This window comes from Sitophilus oryzae, unplaced genomic scaffold (assembly GCF_002938485.1).
Source record: "Sitophilus oryzae breed Bouriz unplaced genomic scaffold, Soryzae_2.0 scaffold_1507_pilon_pilon, whole genome shotgun sequence".
Classification (NCBI taxonomy): Eukaryota; Metazoa; Arthropoda; class Insecta; order Coleoptera; family Curculionidae; genus Sitophilus; species Sitophilus oryzae.
The window spans coordinates 2356122-2371374 of NW_022146178.1; the positions used below are offsets into that span (position 1 = coordinate 2356122).

The 15253-nt window shown below is 30.4% G+C and overlaps 1 protein-coding gene across 1 annotated transcript in view; it reads right to left on the reverse strand.

The window, feature by feature from the left end:
* Window positions 1-646: 646 nt before the first annotated feature.
* The window catches only part of LOC115878289 (venom allergen 5 2-like), a 38052-nt gene continuing 23445 nt past the window's right edge, over window positions 647-15253 (reverse strand). The window contains exons 6-8 of the mRNA XM_030894745.1: window positions 14995-15095; window positions 11744-11838; window positions 647-1409 (exon numbers count right to left, since the gene is read on the reverse strand). Coding sequence (XP_030750605.1) covers window positions 1348-1409; window positions 11744-11838; window positions 14995-15095 — 258 coding nt within the window. The 3' untranslated portion in view covers window positions 647-1347. The remainder of the gene's footprint in view (window positions 1410-11743; window positions 11839-14994; window positions 15096-15253) is intronic.

Below are 15253 nucleotides of genomic sequence, written 5' to 3' on the forward strand. Positions count from 1 at the left end.
ATATATATTTATTTTATATCCTATTACATAAAGAAAAATAATTACAAACCACTTAAGTTTTAATCATAATTTATTTATAAAAATATATAACTAGAACAATTACATTTTTCCTTAAATCTATAATACTATAAATTTAGAAACTAGAGACATATAGTGGCATTCTACGAATGCAAATAAAATTACATATCAAACTATATTCGAACATGTAATATTAATTTAACTAACTAACAATAAACTTAAATGTAGGTATAAAAATCTAAAGACAAAATTAAAGCTTAATACATTTTTATTGGCAAATATCTATCAATCAGGCATTATCATCAAAAAGTTTGAAATAAATGGTATCAATGTTTTAATGTTTTCAGCATAAAAAATAATGTTGAACTTTCGATATATGAAAAACTGGCATTACTCTATGGCTATAAAAAAGTAAGAAAAAAATAACAGACCTAAAAAAATTAGTGACGATCTGTTTCAAAAATCAAAATATATAATAGAAGTTTTTTCATTTTATTGAAAATTGGCCATTGTGAAATACCATACGATCTAGAAAAAAAAACGTTGTAAAAAAGGCTGGTGAGTCAAAATATATGATAATTTTGGCGAGGTTAAGCCCTAGAGGTTATTTACTTGATTCTTCCCTTTTGAAAATTATTTTAAATTGTAGCTTTAATTAGTCCTCTAATGATTCCATTACTCACAATTTCTAAGAATCACGTGTGACTATAATACTCCGTGTCGAATGAGGTGAATAATGCTGGGACTCCATTAGGCCACACGCCACGCGACGCCACGATATGTGTTGCGACGTGGGAAAGAGTGTACACAATAGATCTGGGACAGACGACACACGTGTGATAGCGTGTGGTGGCGTGGGATGGCGTGGGATGGCGTGTTGCTTAGTGTGTACGCAATACATGTAATTAAATGGAAAAACATAGGCACAGATCTTCATGACGTGGCGTGGCGTGGCGTGTGGCTTAATGGGGTCCCGGGTTAACCCTGTATATTTTTTTAATTTTAATTCGATAAAAAAACAGTCCCATGTCCAAACTTTTTGGTGATAATGTATGTGAAATTTCTTCTCTATGGTTTCTGATTTTTTGCTTTGCCTCAATTGCTAGATAAACTAGACGTATAATTTAATTACCATATATATCCGATGCACTTGCACCGAAAGCCACTAACAGTTAAGTGGCTGGCCCCCGTTGAAAACTCCAATTTTCCTCTCAGTTAATTAAACTTGCCTAGATACGAAATCAGTTTACGCTACAATTTAATCACAACACATTAAATTCATTTTAGGTACAATCAAGTAATAATCGCTTGGGTTAATTAATGTTTATTCTAATGCGAAACTCGATCCAGTATAAAATTTGATATGCCGAAGTAGTAATTGGCTGGTTTTGCTGAAACAATAAATTCGAATTAAAATAAATAAGCGATTTTCAAAACGTATGCGCCGGTATTAAATAATTTAAATTCGGCGGATATAATAGGGCGTTATTTCAGGGAAGAGTAGACTTGGTTATAAAAATACAGCTCTAGGTAATTGCTTTTGTGTTATTGATTATAATATTTTTCATAATATGTTTATGAATATTTTGAAAATAGTATATTGTTTTATTAGGAGTAAAAATGACACTTCTTGTGGCGAGGCTGTACGTTTGATCGACTGTACGTTGACGAGGCTGTACCAGGGGCGTAGATAGGTGTATGCTATGGGGGTGGTACTATGATTAAGTCGCAAAAAAAATCACCGTCGGAATTTTTTTGTCGAATTAAAACGACGGCGATTTTTTTGTCTTCAAAAAGATATAAAAACATAACACAAAAATTAAAATATAGATTTGTAAATAACATACACAAAAATGAAACAACGACGTTAGTTAATTTTCTATAAACTATAAAAAAAAATCTAAACTATCAAAAAATATATAAAACTATAAATAAAACTACAAAACAAAATCAAGTTTTCTAGTACGCTGTTTGGAAAACCTATCAATAACAGCATCAACCTTTATTTCAATATCTTTATGGATATTGATTAGAGTTAACCCCACTAATCTGTCCTGGCCAATAAGAACACTTTGTGTGCTTTTAATTAGGTCGAACATATTATAAACGATAAATCAACATAATTAAAAGCATACAAAGTGTTCTTATATGTCGGATATTAATTAAAAAAAATCCTTTCATAGTCAATGACTATTTCAATTCTCGTATCTCGTCAAGCGTCAGGGGGGGGTACTGTCCCCCAGTACCCCCCCCCCTTATCTACGCCCTTGGGCTGTACGTCATACCGCCGCGGCACAAAAAGTAATTTTTACTCCGAATAGAACATAGAACATGCAATTTTTTTTTGAAACGTTCCAAATAATATAAAAATATTTAAAAGTCATAATATCTTGTATGTAATTATACAGGGTGATCCAAACTGTATTCCGGAAACTTCGGCAGCATATTCTGCAGATAAAAATAAGTTAAAAAGTTCGTGTAAATGTATGTTATAAATTGCTTAGTTTCGGAGATACAGGATGTAGAAGTTTCATTTTAATTTTGATTTTTTCCCAGTAATTTCTGAAGTAACGTGAATATTTGGATGAAAATTGGTGTCTGGGAGTTTTTTGACATGAGAAATTTTATTTTGATGTCAATATCACTCCTATTTGTAGGGGGCGCCACCTACATATGTCTTAACTGTTTTGAAGAGTAATAACTTTTCGTCGGTACCTGTATAAAATTACTGAGTGAAAAAACATACATTTCCGTGACTTTTTACGTAAAAAATGTCTCTTGGTAAAAATCGCTACGAGCAACCGTTCTCAAGATATTTAGAATGGAAATAGTCAATACATATCATTATTGACAACAAATAAACACACTGAGCAGATATTTATTCGATTCAAATAATAAATTTGGGAATTTTTTATTTTTTGAATTAATCATAAATTTTTCTGCGAAAAAATGATGATAAAACAGTTTCTATTGACCTTTTGGCACAAAAATATTTCAAATTTATGATTTTCGTCTAATAACTATTTAGTCAACATGTTTAATATATGTCAATGATGATAGGTATTGATGATTTCGATTCCAAATATCTGGAGAACCATTACTCGTAAAGATTTTTTACTAAGATACCTTTCGTAAATGTATATTTTTTCACTAAGTAGTTTTGTACAGGTACAGACGAAAAGTTATTAGTTTTCAAACCAGTTAAAAAATATGTAGGTGGCGCCCTCTACAAGTAGGAGTCATATTGAACTTCCAGACCCCAATTTTCATCCAAATATTGACGTTACTTCATAAATTTTGCGAAAAAATCGAAATAAAAATGAAACTTCTACACCCTATATCTCCAAAACTAAGCATTTTACAACATACATTTTAAACGCGCATTTAAATGCCTTGCTATCGTTTATATTAAACGCTGAAGTAAAGATGAGACTAAAATGACAGAAATTTGACATAGAAATTTATCTTTTTTATTAGTAGATCTGAAATAAAAAAATCTAAACTAATAAAGAACAGCTACAGACAATTCGAATCAAAATACAGTAAAATTACACCGCAGCAAAACATTTATAAACTGAAAGTATAAAACAATATTGTAAAAAAAAAGTTACTCTTAAAGAATGAAACAAAAAAAAATACAAATATACCAATTAATGAACTAAATATTTCTCAAAATCTATTGAAAGAGCAAAAATCTCAACAGTTCTAGAAGTCCCGCCTTTCAAATATGATAGTGTTAATTTTAAAGCAATGTTCATTTTTAGAACATTATTTATCTCAGTAACTACAGTTTCTTTACATTTTTTTTTATTTCTGAGTTGTGACTAAAATTTAAAAATGTACATGTAATATTTACCGTTACCTTTGTCTCATTATTAGCCCTGTGTGTTTCTCAAATTTACTCCTCAAAAAAACAGTTTCTCATACCAAAAGAATTTAATTTAAATGAATATGGGCTTTCTAGACCATAACCTATCTATAAACGCACGCGACAACAGGATTCGAACGCTTACTACTTCATCTTCATACTTTCAAAAACTTTAAACCTCAACACAAGAAAATGGATTTGTAATTTAAGTTTTGCCATGATTCACCCAAACCACAAACATTAAACAAATTATAGGGATCATTTGTTAACAATTATTGTTAAATATTCCCCAAGCAGCATTTGGACGTCGGGACAACGTTGTGTCATGCGACCAAACGTCGGGGCGCAACGTCGGCACAACCTCGTGCCAACCCTAGTCTGCACTAGTTTGGAGAATAATTTTTGGGTCGAAACGACGTTGGATACCGACGTTGGCTAGAAGCCTAATTTAGTACAAACTGCAACGTTGTTTAAAATCCTAATTCACAGAAATACAAAACTAATATGGCGCCTAAGTCGCGTTTTTATCCTAAATTGGGATAATTATAGTAAAAATATTATTTTTATGATTTAGTTAGAGACATATGTCAGATGGCAGTGAAGGAAAACAAAACAAAAGTATTTAAGTGTGGAGGATGTTTGAAGATCATAATTATTGAAACACTTTAACCGACTCTGTAACTCGTTACCCAAGGCAAAAAGTTAAACGCAAACAACTTTATTGATAAATGTATTGTTTCTACTTTGAAAAATACTAATGGGCCTTAAAATTAAAGAAGTTTTAAAAATTTTCTTGAATTTTTTTTTTTAGTAAAATGAGAATAATTTATTCGCAGTCGAAAAAATTGTTTCCGCGTGTTTTTAGGGTCAAATATTTCAAGTTAATGTATTCAAAAAGCAGGAATTGCTATTTTAGGAACGAAACATTTTCTTATTTAACAACATGGCGGCTTTCACTTTGTTGTTTTGGAGATTAAGATGGAGTAGTTCGAGCAGTCGCATACTGGACTAATAAAGTCGCAGTTCGGCCTTAACAGGTAGTATACTAGTCACAAGATTGCCTAATTTAGTCATCCTAGAGTCTAGCTTGTGCCGCCCTCTATAATATAAATAAACGAGGGAGTGGATAAACTATCGGTAATATATGTCGATGTATATTTAAATTTAGTTTTATATGTACCTTTCTTATGTCCCATTTTAATTAAGTCTTTTTTTTTATAAAAACAAAAACAGCACTGAACTGTCTGACTGAACAGAACAATGAAGTGAAAATTTAAGATTTAAGGTTATGGTTCAATACAGTTGCAAAAAGGTAGTGACTCGACGTCCTACCAACGTAAGAATAAAGAAATCTAAACAACGTTGGAATTAGTAAAACAGACGACGTTTGCATAACGTTGGAATAGGTCCTGAAACTGACGTCGGAAAAACTCTATATTGTCCAACGTTGTAACTACGTTGTCCGAATCACCTAAAGATCACTTAAGCAAAAAAGGTTACAAGACAACGTTTATTCGACGTCGCAGAAGCTTCTACTTTGCTGTAGTACTAGTCCAACGTCGGCACAACGTTATAAAAACGTTTAAATTGATTTTAATACCCAAGGTAGGGAGCTAACTATTTTTTGTAACTAATCCAACGTTGTGTTTAGTAAACATGTGGTCGCAAGTCGTGAAAATGCTACTTGGGTCCTTACAAGAAAACTGACTGAGTATAAGTTTTTAGTAGTTTTATTTGAATATCTCATTTTTTGCCTAAATATGGGCGTGTCTCCATTTTTACTCCACTTGACCTTATGGAATTGAATGTATAGCTCCTAATTTCTATATTTGTTAATAGCAGAACAAAGTAATGTAAAGATGCAATTAACAAATAACCGAATACCAGAAAAATAGAATCTCGTGATAGGAAAACATAATTTGTAGACAAAATAAGAAATTTGTTTTTTAAGCAATATAAAGATAAGAAAATATATACATTTGTTATAGCATTTTTAATAATATTCAAAACTAAAAATGCTCTGCGATCGATAGTGGCTGGTTCAAAAATAACGAACAGAATAGAGAAGCAAAAATGTTTAATGCTAAATATCATGCGAGTGGGAGCACTCTTATATTTCTCAATACCTAGATCGTTAAAATAATATTGGAATTTGAGGTAGTACAAGTATTTTTTAAAAAATACATTTATTTAGCTCAATTTTATTAAACCCTTGATCTAAACAAGACACATATAATAAACATACTTACCAGAAACAAGTCAGAATAACCAAGTTAAGCAATAAAGCGTCTCAATAGACTTTTTCTCAAGACTACCATTGTTCTTCTACTAAAGATGCATTATTTATTTAAAAAAAATAATTTACATAAAACTTCTTTTGACTTTGTTTAATTAGTAAAGTTAATATCTTAAGAATATACAGGGTTGTTCACCACATACGACACGGAGTATTGTAGCTAAACGATGAAATTTTTACAAATTGTAAGTTTGGGGTTCGTTGAAGAACTATTAGAGCTACAATTTAAAAATATTTTTACAAGATACAGAGTGTCCCAAATAATTAAAAAATATCAAAGTTGTATTTTTTTTAAATGGAACACCCTGTATATTATTACATTTTTAGTTTCTACGATTAAAATAAAGGTAAATTTGATTAAGGTTTATTATACTTAAACCTTACCGTTTTTGAAATATTTTCAATTTTGTGAAATTGCAGTAAAAATTTTAAAGCTTCATTTCTCCAAGGGTATCAATGTTTTTAATACTAAATATTTAATGAAGTCTATTTATTGATCAGTTATTGTGTTGCAATAATAAAAATAATACTACCTTATATAGAGTGTCTAAAAATTTATTTTAAATAATTATTAGCTTCAAACGGCAATAACTTCTTTAATTTAAATGGAATGCCCTGTATATTTTAGGAGAATCAGATGCACAATTAAATTGTCTATCAAATTGTATCATACCGTTTTTTACCTATCCCTTCAAGTTTCCGTAGAAAATGCATTCTCTTATAATTTAGACCTCATTTATCAATATATCCATGGAATATTGACATTTTAGATTGTTTTTAAAGCAACAAATGTATAAAATGTACAGACTAGTAATATTATCGTTTTTAGCAAAACGATAATATTACTAGCCCATTTGTATGCAAAAAGAAAACTATTTAAATCTTTATAAAAGAGTATACCATTAATTAAATATAACACCATTATTTCCGCCCATATACTAATTAATTACATACTTAATTGTGTTCGTTAATAAATTATTATAAATAAATGTGGATTTGAGTCAGAAATCAATATAATAATAAGTTATCAAATTAAAGTCTCTGTTATAAATAAGCATTTATTAAAAAATGAAATATAATTTTTAAGGTGTTACTTTTTATCACACTGTCTAATGCCCATACAAAATTCAACTTTTTAGTATTTGGAGCAATTATTATTAATCAACGCAAACAGTCAGTTAATGTAGTTTGAATACTGGAATCATATTAATTGGTCCTCTTTAACAAATATTTAAACAGTTTTTTTTTATTTTTTAATGAAATAAACGAATTATATCGACAATATTAGTATCTGTACTCTTTATAAATTTGGTACATCTTTAAAAATAATCTAAAATGTCAATAGTCCATGGGTATATTGATAAATAAGTTCTAAATTACAAGAAAATGCATTTTCTACGGAAACTTAAAGAGATAGGTAAAAAATGGTATAATATAATTTGATAGACAATTAAATTGTGCAACTGATTCTCGTAAAATATACAGGGTGTTCCATTTAAATTAAACAAGTTATTGCCGTTTGAAGCTAATAATTATTTAAAATAAATTTTTAGACACTCTGTATAAGGTAGTATTATTTTTATTGCAACACAATAACTGATCAGTAAATAAACTTCAGTAAATATTTAGTATTAAAAACTTTGATACCCTTGGAGAAATGAAGCCTTAAAATTTTTACTGCAGTTTCACAAAATTGAAAATATTTCAAAAACGGTAAGGTTTAAGTATAATAAACCTTAATCAAATTTACCTTTATTTTAATCGTAGAAACTAAAAATGTAATAATATACAGGGTGTTCCATTTAAAAAAATACAACTTTGATATTTTTTACTTATTTGGGACACTCTGTATCTTGTAAAATTATTTTTAAATTGTACCTCTAATAGTCCTTCATCGAACCCGAGATCGAACCCAAAACTTACAGTTTGTAAAAATCTCATCGTTTAGCTACAATACTCTGTGTCGTATGTGGTGAACAACTCTGTGTAAATAATTGAATTAAAATTTAATATTATTTTTTATAAATTCCTTTTATTAATCTAATATTTTCTTTAGTCTGTATAATTTAAATCAATAAAAGAGTAAGAGCTTTCATCAACTATACAGGGCTCTAGATAAAACAGAAGTCAAAACTATATTTAATTTCTGGTTGAAGGGCAAAATAACTTCGTCGATGACACAATTTCAAATTAACGTGTCAATCGCAGACTACGTGCATATCGATAGCGATGTAATAATAAAAAGACATTAATTTCAAATCGTAGATTGCATCCATTTAAGCCAATCACAAACATGGGATATATCAATATTTGTACTTGTATAATATTATTGTTTCTAGTAGCTAATATTATAAATAATTATAAATTATAAATATATATCGTTTGTGATTCTAAATTATCTAGATATAACCTATCTAGAATATGTTAGCGTAGATAACATATACCGGGTGTTGCATCGTCGAGCGGGACATAGGAAATCCCATGTAAATTTTAATGGGGTCAATTATTGGCTTCCCTAATTATTTTAGAGAATAATTCTATTTAGGTTTATTGAAGAGCGCTAAAACCCACATTCAAAAGAATAACTTTATATATTTTTGATTGGCCCATTTACGAGTTATCGCCGATTTCTTTTTAAATATTTCTCCTTTCTTATGGCCCTGTATTTACTTATGAGCACCAGTCAAGGTAAAAGATAACTGTCAAATGAAGTTGTCATTTTAGAAATTTATCTATTTAGTGCTTTATTATTATTATTAAAAACTCATACCTACATCGAAAATATTAGCCATGAATTACACTACCGAAGAAAAAGTATTGATGATTAAATGGTATTATCAAGGAAATAGTTATCAAAAGGTGTCGGACATGTTTGCTGCTCTGTATCCGAATAGACCGATACCTGGAAAATCTACAATCGCAAGGAATATCCAGAGATTTGAGACCAAAGGTACCCTAATAAATAACTGCAGATGTGAAGCAAGGCAGGAACAAAGAGAAGATGCAAGAAATGATACCGACTTGGAAGTTTTATTGTGCGTGGAAGAGAACGATGGAAAGATCAGCACAAGGAAACTTGAGGATGAAATAGGAATAGATCACACTACAGCGTTTCGAATTTTGAAACGACATAAATACAATTCCTTCAAATATGAAAAGCACCGAGAGCTACGAGATGGGGACGAAATACGGCGGCAGGCGTTTTGTTTTGATATGATGGAAAGAGCAAACACAGATAGGGAATTTTTAAAAAACATATGTTTTACTGACGAATGCACGTTTACCTTAAATAATGAACCCAACGTTCAAAATTATAGATATTGGAACAAAGAAAAACAAAACAGGTTTGTCGAAACAAGGAGGCAATATCCACAGAAAGTAAATGTTTGGGCAGGGATATTCGGACACAATCTTATCGGGCCATTATTTCTTACGCGAAATTTAAATGCAGAACATTATTTGGAACTACTCGAAAATCATATTTTACCTGCTTTACATGATGCCGCTAGGGAAAATCAGGAAGTTTGGTACCAAATGGATGGCTGCCCGGCACATAGTAGCCTGGCTGTTCGGGAATATTTAGACAATAGTTTTAACGGAAACGTTATTGGCCTAAATCATACAGTAAATTGGCCAGCAAGGTCTCCTGATATTTCGCCAAATGATTTCTTTCTCTGGGGCCATTCAAAAAACAGGATATACAAGGATAAAAAAATACCTAAATCTAGACGAGTTAAAAAATGCTATTTTTGCCGAATGCAATAGAATTTCAGTTTACCAACTAGCGAATGTAAGAAGAGATTATTTTTTATTTAACATCTTAAATCCTAAAGTTCTAACAATTTAATAGTACCTAAATTAATAAGTTATTGAATATTGTAGTAATACTATAATTAACCTTGTAATTTATTACTTTATTTTACTTTAATTCATATTAATTTGTATTTATAAATACATCTTTGAGATTTCCGATGTAGGAATGAGTTTTCAATAATAATAAAGCACTAAATAGGTAAATTTCTGAAATGACAACTTCATTTGACAGTTATCTTTTACCTTGACTGGTGCTCATAAGAAAATACATGGCCATAAGAAAGGAGAAATATTTAAAAAGAAATCGGCGATAACTCGTAAACGAGCTAATCAAAAATATCTAAAGTTATTCTTTTGAATGTGGGTTTTAGTGCTCTTCAATAAACCTAAATGGAATTATTCTCGAAAATAATTAGGGAAGCCAATAATTGACCCCATTAAAATTTACATGGGATTTCCAATGCCCCGTCCGACGATGCAACACCCGGTATAATCTCTGTTATCTGTGATGTTAGTGCCTTTTTAGTATTATACTATACTCTAATAAAAAGTATAATTTTACTGTATTCGGGGAGTTTTTTTTATTTTTGCTCAGAGCCATTAATTTGTTATAAAATTACTATTAAGAAAATTCTTATCTTCACCAATTGTTTTTTGGAAGAAGGCTCTCTTTATTATTTAGTAGGTATACTGCCAATGTTCTAATAGATGATACACCTATGGAGGGAGTACAAAAATATAAATATCTAGGTAGTTGGTTGACCGAAAACTTGGATCAATCAGCAGAAATAAAAGCTCGCATAGAAATAGCCAGAGCAGCCTTTGTAAAACTCAAAAAATGTCTCTGCAGTGGAGACATCAACTTAAAGCTTAGATTAAGAATGCTAAGGGGTTACATATTTGCAACTCTACTCTATGGTTCAGAGGCTTGGACACTTAAAAAGGCCGAAATGGAGAAGCTTGAGGCATTCGAAAGATGGTTTTATCGGCGTATGCTGAGGATTGCATGGACTGACAAGGTTACAAATGTAGAACTGCGACGCAGAATTCAGAAGGACCACGAGGTGATTAACACCCTTAAAAAGAGAAAACTTGAGTACTTTGGACACATAATGAGAGGATCTAAATATGTCCTGCTGCAGAACGTAATAGAAGGAAAAATAAAGTGCAGAAGGAGCCAAGGAACAAGAAGAATATCATGGCTCAAGAATTTGAGAGAATGGTTTGGAATGACTTCAAACCAGTTATTCAGAGCAACCGTTAACAAAGTTAGAATTGCCATCATGATTTCCAACCTCCATTAGGAGATGGAACCCAAAGAAGAAGAAGGTATACTGCATATTCAAAACGCACATAACCACTAATAACCAGCCTGCCGACCGTTTCTCGGGCAAGCCTGTTACCTACCTAGATATTTGTTTATCTTATTTTCTAATATTTTGATCTCATTTTGACTCATTTTCTGATCTCTATTGGTGCTTTGTTTAGAAAGATTGATACCAGTAGTGATTGACAGGCGAATACTCAAATTAGGAATCAGCTAATACTGAATAAGCTGTAGTTTGGGTTAGAGTTTTTATTATGACATGATAATATACCAGTGAAAAATCTTTGATGATAAGGATCATACATATTAACATAACTTCTTAAAACACCATAATTATGATAATATAAATAAATAATACATAGAGCAAGAAAAGAATATTTTTTACTTATATAAAACGATCTATAATTTCTGATATACTTACAACAAAGTCCGGAGTAACTGTTTGATTCTTGTAAGCCGTATTCAGTACAGCTAGGATATCCCTTTTCATATGGGGGTTGTCCCAAAACATTGCCACTGAAAAATAAAACACTTTGTCAATATTTTGTCCTTTGACTATATTGACAGTCACTTTATAGTATCAACTAATAAACACTATATTCAGAATTAAAAAAAGTTCTCCTATAATATTCTTTAGAATACTAAGTCACACTAAAATTTTTTGCCAACTATTTCGGTCATTATTGATCGCTGCTTAGCTATAGTTATTGTTAGATATTATTTTTAATTTAATAAAAAAAATAATTTTATTTATTTTTACAAACGTTATACAGGGTGCTACAAATTTGAGGTACGAGCATTGGTATCTCGGAAACCGTAATAGATACGGAGACGGTTAAATTGGGGCAAAGTTGCGCTTTAGGATGCTTATCAAGATGCCATCAAAAAAGTTTTAAAAATTTCAAGGATTGCTGAGTTTTTAGGAAAAAAAATTTTTTTTTGAAAATCAATTTTATTTTTTCCTGTCGTTACTTTTTAGAAAATCAATAAACTAATTGCACATTTTCATAGCCACTTTATTAGGGCTATCTGAAAGTATTTTTATATTTTCTAATTAGCTAATAATTTGTGAGATACAGAGGTCAACTTAATTTTTTTAAATAGGGACCTGTTTTTTTTATTTCAGTTTTTGAAAGAACTTGGTCTCCTGAGTACACAGCCACACTTGTTTTTGGTACAAACTATTTAATTATTATTTAAAATAATTTCAAGTTCGACTCTGGTTTTTTAAATTATTTAATCTGATTATATTCATCGCAATAATATTGATCAGCTCTAATTAAGATTGAATGAGGAAAATAGATCCAATTGAAAGATTCAAATAAATAATATCCAGGTTCCGTATTCAAAGTTTTACTCCACGTCAATATTGTAACGATGAATAGATTAAATATTTAAGAAAAACAGAGCCGGACTTAAAATTGGTTTACATAAATAGTATTCAAATGTCCGAAACAAAAGAAAAGTATCAAGTGTAGCACATCGTTCTACTCAGCAGACCGAGTTCTTTCAAACAGTGAAATAAAAAATGCAGGTCCGTATTTAAAAAAAATCAGTCAGTCTGTATCTCACAAATTATCAGCTAATTTGAACATCTAAAAATACTATCAGATAGGCCTAGTTAAGTAGCTATGAGAATGTGCAATTAGTTTTTTGATTTTCTAAAAGGTAACGACAGGAAAAAATAAAATTGATTTTCAAAAAAATCAGTTTTTTTCCAAAAAACTCAGCAATCCTTGACATTTTTAAAACTTTTTTGATGGCATCTTGGTGAACATCCCAAAGTGGCAACTTTGCTCCAATTTAATCATCTTCGTATGTATTATGGTTACCGAGATACCAATGCTCGTACCTCGAATTTGTAGCACCCTGTATAGCCATAGAATAAAAATATTACTTAGATAAGATAAACCTTTAAATAAGAAAACTAAGGAAGGAGCATATCAAAAATCTTAGGTACACTGCGATGGGCCTCAAATATGGCCGACTTAAATTCCGGTTTATCAGTGGCGTTCTAATTTTATTTAAAAAATGTAAAACTATGACGTGGGGTAGACTCAATAATTCGTTGTTTTATTTTACGTTGTGAATAAATGTTGGTAGTTATTAAAATTGTTATAAAAATATATAATTCTAATAAAAATAGATAAGTTATAATAAGTATTTATTAACACAAACATCCGATACGCTACTGAAGCAGGTAAGTCAAATTAAACGTATCCATAGACTAATGTCACGTACTAGAGATAGATTGGACACTGATATAAAACAAATGGGTCCGTCATTTAGAGCCACCTGGTGATCCGGAAGAAACTAATGGAGAGTTTTGGCATAACATAATTTTAGCGTTCCGTTACTTATTAACGCTAATTAAAACGGTAACGTTATTCAAGCGCAAAATTATTCCTTGTAAAATATAAAATAATAAATATAGACTTTTTTACTGCCATTTTATGTTTTATTAGATCATTGAAGTGTAATATAATTAAAACAAAATTAAAATTATGAATATGTACATTTTAAACACCAACTGTAGATCACATAGCGCCTATTTTTTTTTTTGATTTAGCAACTAAATTATAATATAGTAAAAATATTATAGACTACTAATTAACTGTTACTAAAAATACTATATATTACCAACTATGTACTTACTTATTTATGATTAAACTCTTTTTTTATTTGGTTCATAAATTTATCATTTCTACAATGTCAAAATGACTTTAATAAAAAAAAGTTTAGTAGCTAACACGAAGATGATGATCGACTGTAAATATCAGAATGCACAAACTAATAAAATCACAAATCACTGAAATCACTGAACTTTCCAACAAATCAGGAATATTTGAATTAATAATTATTTAAATAATGATTTAAAAATAACTTGACGGATCACCAACATTTTGTCAACTAGACAAACCTAGACCACAGACAGTAGTTAAAAAAATCTGTACTTTAATGTCTTTTGCGCCGTCTGGCGATGAAACTAAATTTGTAGTTCTATAAAATTACCATTGAGTGTCTAGGGCATGAACGTATCTAAATTCTTTGACATCTAATCTTTGACAAGTAATAAATAAAAGCTAACATGCAAGAAAAATATATAATTTAGTTAATTTAAGTGAATTTTATAAATGATCGGTTTACTACACGTATGTATATTATATTATCGTCACTTACTAGCGAAAAGTTGTTCCATTATTTCACTCAATTTTTGCCGAGATCTACCGCACGCTACACAACCAACTATTTTAGAATCTTTTTCGATAAATCGCGATAGTGTCACTGTTAATTTAAGTTCTGCCACAATTTCCATCTAGATTTACTACCTTTATACAACTATCAGTAGTAGAATAAATAATAAATAACATAAAATAAGCTCCGTAAAGACTGACAAATCCACAAAATTTCAAATCAAATTCAAATGTGTCAAATGAATCGTCAAACAGAACTGTCAATGATCCCCACCCTAGAGTGCTTTTATGGTGCTTTTTCCGCCCACCATGCATGAATACATGGATAGCATTATGCTCCTTCCTTAGTCTTCTTATTCAAAGGTTTAAACGAAATGGACTACAGGAGTGAAAAAATTCCCACCATGAACTAGATAGATATTTTATCTGTAACAAGTTATAAAAGTTCTTCTTTATAAGCATCTAGTTTAAAACTTACCCGGGCCCGTAATTACAGACGTAGTTCTTCGTGTAACCTTTGGAGGGGTCGTAATAGAAAGCAAAGCCACATCCAATTAAATTAGTTTCGGCCCATAACATCTGAAACCCAGTTATATCGAGTTATTTTTGTTATATTGAGTGAAAAGGAACTTGAAACTAGTACATAATATGTAGGCGTTTCGGGATTGGGTGCTAATTCTCAAAGGGTGTTAATCTCTGAAAAGTTCTGAGAAATTGATTCAAACAGTTTTTTATTG